We start from the raw sequence: 3,357 nt of genomic DNA on the forward strand, positions 1-3,357 counted from the left end.
TGTGTGTGTGTGTGTGTGTGTGTGTGTGTGTGTGTGTGTGTGTGTGTTACTGTATATCTGTTGTAGTCCAAAAAAAAAAATGGCCCCCATAGGCCCATAGGGAGTAGTACTATTGGGAGCTATATCTTTGTTGGACGATGAGTGGCTTGTTGGAGGAAGTGTATCACTAGGGGTCAGGTTTTGATGTCACTGTCACTCCCTGCTGCCTGTGGATCCAGATGTAACATTCTCAGCTACCTCTCCACACCATGTCTGCCTGCGTGACAAACACAAAATTCAGAGAGGAGAGAAACATTCCCCATACCGTGAACTTCACTCATTTGTTGTATTTAGTGTTGATCACTCGTGTTTAGAACAGGAATCTCCATATTTGACCATCATGTGCCTAAACAGAGCCTGGCACATAACTGGTCCTTAGTAACTATTTAGTGCATAAATAATCAAAATTAAAAATTAAACTTTGCTTTCATCCCCATTTAAAAAAAAAACAAATCTAATATGCTGAGGGCTCTGAGTATGTACAAGGTAGACAAGACTCTAGTCAATAAGGAAAAATAACAATGCCAATTTTAAAAATTAGGCTGAAAATTTACAGAAGTTGAACTTGCAGGACTCCAACCCAATCGAGGGCCTGAACAGCCTGGGCTGCAGTGCCTCCGAGGTGTTCCCAACAGTTCTCCCACGTAGACCAAGAGTTCCTGGACCAAGCCTTGAACACGGTGATTGGGCAGAGCCCGGGGGGGGGGGGTGGGCAACGGGATGAGTGTCTCAGACCCCACAACTTGACTTAGTGTCAGACACCAACTTAAAATTGTCAGTGCACTGACCCTGAGTCAAGGTCTGGGATCAATTTAAAAAATGAAACTAACTCTGCTATCAAATATAAGCCTACATTGTGTGTGTGTGTGTGTGTGTGTGTGTGTGTGTGTGTGTGTGTGTGTGTGTGTTTACTATAGATGAAAAGTACTCCATCTTCAGGTACTTCATTTTGCCAGTTGTGTACCCACCACTGCCTTGCCCAAGGGTTTAGTTAGTAGATGCACACACCTGAGGGAGAATGGTTTCTATGCATGTAGGCAGAAGGGTAGGGAGCCTGCCGATGACCTCGGAGGCCAGCGTAGTGCTCACAGCCATGGTGTGTGTGGGGAGCAGGCAGAGGCAAAGGCGTAGCATACTGGTAATTGGTGTTTCCTGCTGTGCACACCCCATCCGGATTGGAAAAGATCCAGCCTCCCACTAAAATAGACAAGAAAACGGAGATTTCCACACCGAAGTCAGATGGCAGGCATCATTCTGGCTTAATTAAAGTAAACATTGGTTTAGAAAACACGAGATGTGTGTGTAACTCACTGACTGCAGATACATACATACTAGGGGTGTTTAATGTGGTTACACAGAAGAGTGAGGGGCCCTCTCTTTTCTACTCAGCGGGGAAATTGATGCCTTCTGGCAGGAGCCTACATGCAGGATTCTGAGAGCACAGAAAACGAACAGGAGCTAACTCTGCACGGCAAACGTTTTATGAAGCTTCATAGAAGATGCTTTGCAGTTTGGAGCTGGGGCGGGGTGAAGAGGTCCATGGCTCTCACGTGGCAGCAGGGGTCGCTTGTTCTCAGCATAAAGAAGCCAGAAGAACTCGGCCCAGTGAATATTCACGAGTCAGTGGAAAAGGGGGATTGGAGGGGAAGTGCGTCAGAAGGTCAACTTTACTCCCACATCTCTGCCCTTGGGTTACCATTGTCACTTCAGAAGCCTGGCTCCGCCACGAGGCCTCTGCTGTGCTGGGTGTGGATAAAGTGGTACCACCAGGAATGCCAATGCTGCCTCAGAATGCCAGGTGTGATGGTCAAGCTCTCCCTGCCCTCCAGTCAGCTCAACCTAGTCCTAACCCCTGAGACACCACGGCCTGCTGGGGCACCTCGCTGTAACTGGATGCAGGTTACAGAGTTCTTTCAACTCACAGTGAGAGTAGGTCACATGCTGGCTCTCAGAGATGGCCTCAGGAACGTCCTTGAGGTGGTTTCTAAAAGAGTAACGAAAGTCACAGTGTCCATTACAGTCCAGCATAAAACACGTGAACCTGTCTGCAGGGGGGTGATAAACTTCCTGAAGTAAGAGCAGTCAAGGCTACCACCCTCCCCGGGTTCACCTTACTGGAAGCGCTGATGCAACACTGTAACCATGGCAACCCCACCTTTCCTTTCCTGTCATTCTTGCAACCATCACTTTTTACTTTGACTTGACTGGTTTTGTGATTCTTTTACATGCCTGACAAGATTCAGGCAGTAATAACAGCAGCCAGATTCTGCACAGGGCTTTGAAACAATCCCATACATGATATACTTGATCCACCAACGCCCCTATGTGGAAAACACTACACGTTTCTTCTTCCTTCCTTCCTTCCTTCCTTCCTTCCTTCCTTCCTTTTCTTTATTCGTTCTTTCTTCTCCTGGCTGTCCTGGAACTCACTCTGTAGGCCATGCTGGCCTTGAACTCACAGAGATCCGCCTGCATCTGCCTCCCAAGTGCTGGGACTGAAGGCATGCACCACCACTGCCCAGCAGGTTTCTGAACTCTTTCCATCATAGCATTGCTACTATCTATTTTGATCTAGATTTTGTCACATCCTGAATCTGCTTGTTCTCTAGGACTTCTGTTATCTGAATAAACGTATCCAAGTATGTCCTCTGCAACATCAAAAAGTTCTCACATATTGAGCAGAACAGACTCCTGTGGCATAGCATTTAAAATGGCTGTCCCTTAAAATGATAACCTTTAAAAGAAAAGGAGAGATTACACATTAAAAGTAATGAGTGGGGACTGGAGAGATGGCTCAGAGGGTAAGAGCACTGACTGCTCTTCCAGAGGTGCTGAGTTCAATTCCCAGCAATCACATGGTGGCTCACAACCAGCAATAATGAGATCTTGTGCCCTCTTCTGGCCTGCAGGCATACATGCAGGCAAAATGCTGTATATGTAATAAATAAATCTTTTTTTTAAATTAAGTGAAAAAAATTCAAGCTTGGTCAGCAAAACTGGGACAGTGCAAAAGTGACTGCAGCTGCATATCAGGATCCATCTGTAGAAAGAGGGACTCAGGCACTGCTCTATTTCATTTTATTCTTCTATGGAAAAGAAAGGTGGGAAGTTAGTGAGGCATTCACCCAAACTCAGTCACGAGCCATGCCCCAGAAAGTCTTTAACTTTTCTCCTCACAGTTTAGAAATAGGACCTTCCCACTGTTTTTTACCCTTTTCTTGCACTAAGGATAACTTTTTCCTAAACCGAAGAAGAAGGAGAAGGAGGAGGAGGAGGAGGAGGAGGAGGAGGAGGAGGAGGAGGAGAAGAAGAAGAAGA

The 3,357-nt window shown here is 46.3% G+C and overlaps 1 protein-coding gene across 1 annotated transcript in view; it reads right to left on the bottom strand.

Moving 5' to 3' along the window:
• Tbx19 (T-box transcription factor 19) overlaps window positions 1–3,357 on the bottom strand; it is an 18,774-nt gene that overhangs the window by 2,642 nt on the left and 12,775 nt on the right. The window contains exons 5-6 of the mRNA XM_021199275.2: window positions 1,962–2,023; window positions 1,048–1,236 (exon numbers count right to left, since the gene is read on the bottom strand). Of these exons, the coding sequence (XP_021054934.1) occupies window positions 1,048–1,236; window positions 1,962–2,023 (251 nt within the window). The remainder of the gene's footprint in view (window positions 1–1,047; window positions 1,237–1,961; window positions 2,024–3,357) is intronic.

The sequence above is a fragment of the Mus pahari genome, chromosome 5 (genome assembly GCF_900095145.1).
Source record: "Mus pahari chromosome 5, PAHARI_EIJ_v1.1, whole genome shotgun sequence".
Lineage (NCBI taxonomy): Eukaryota > Metazoa > Chordata > Mammalia > Rodentia > Muridae > Mus > Mus pahari.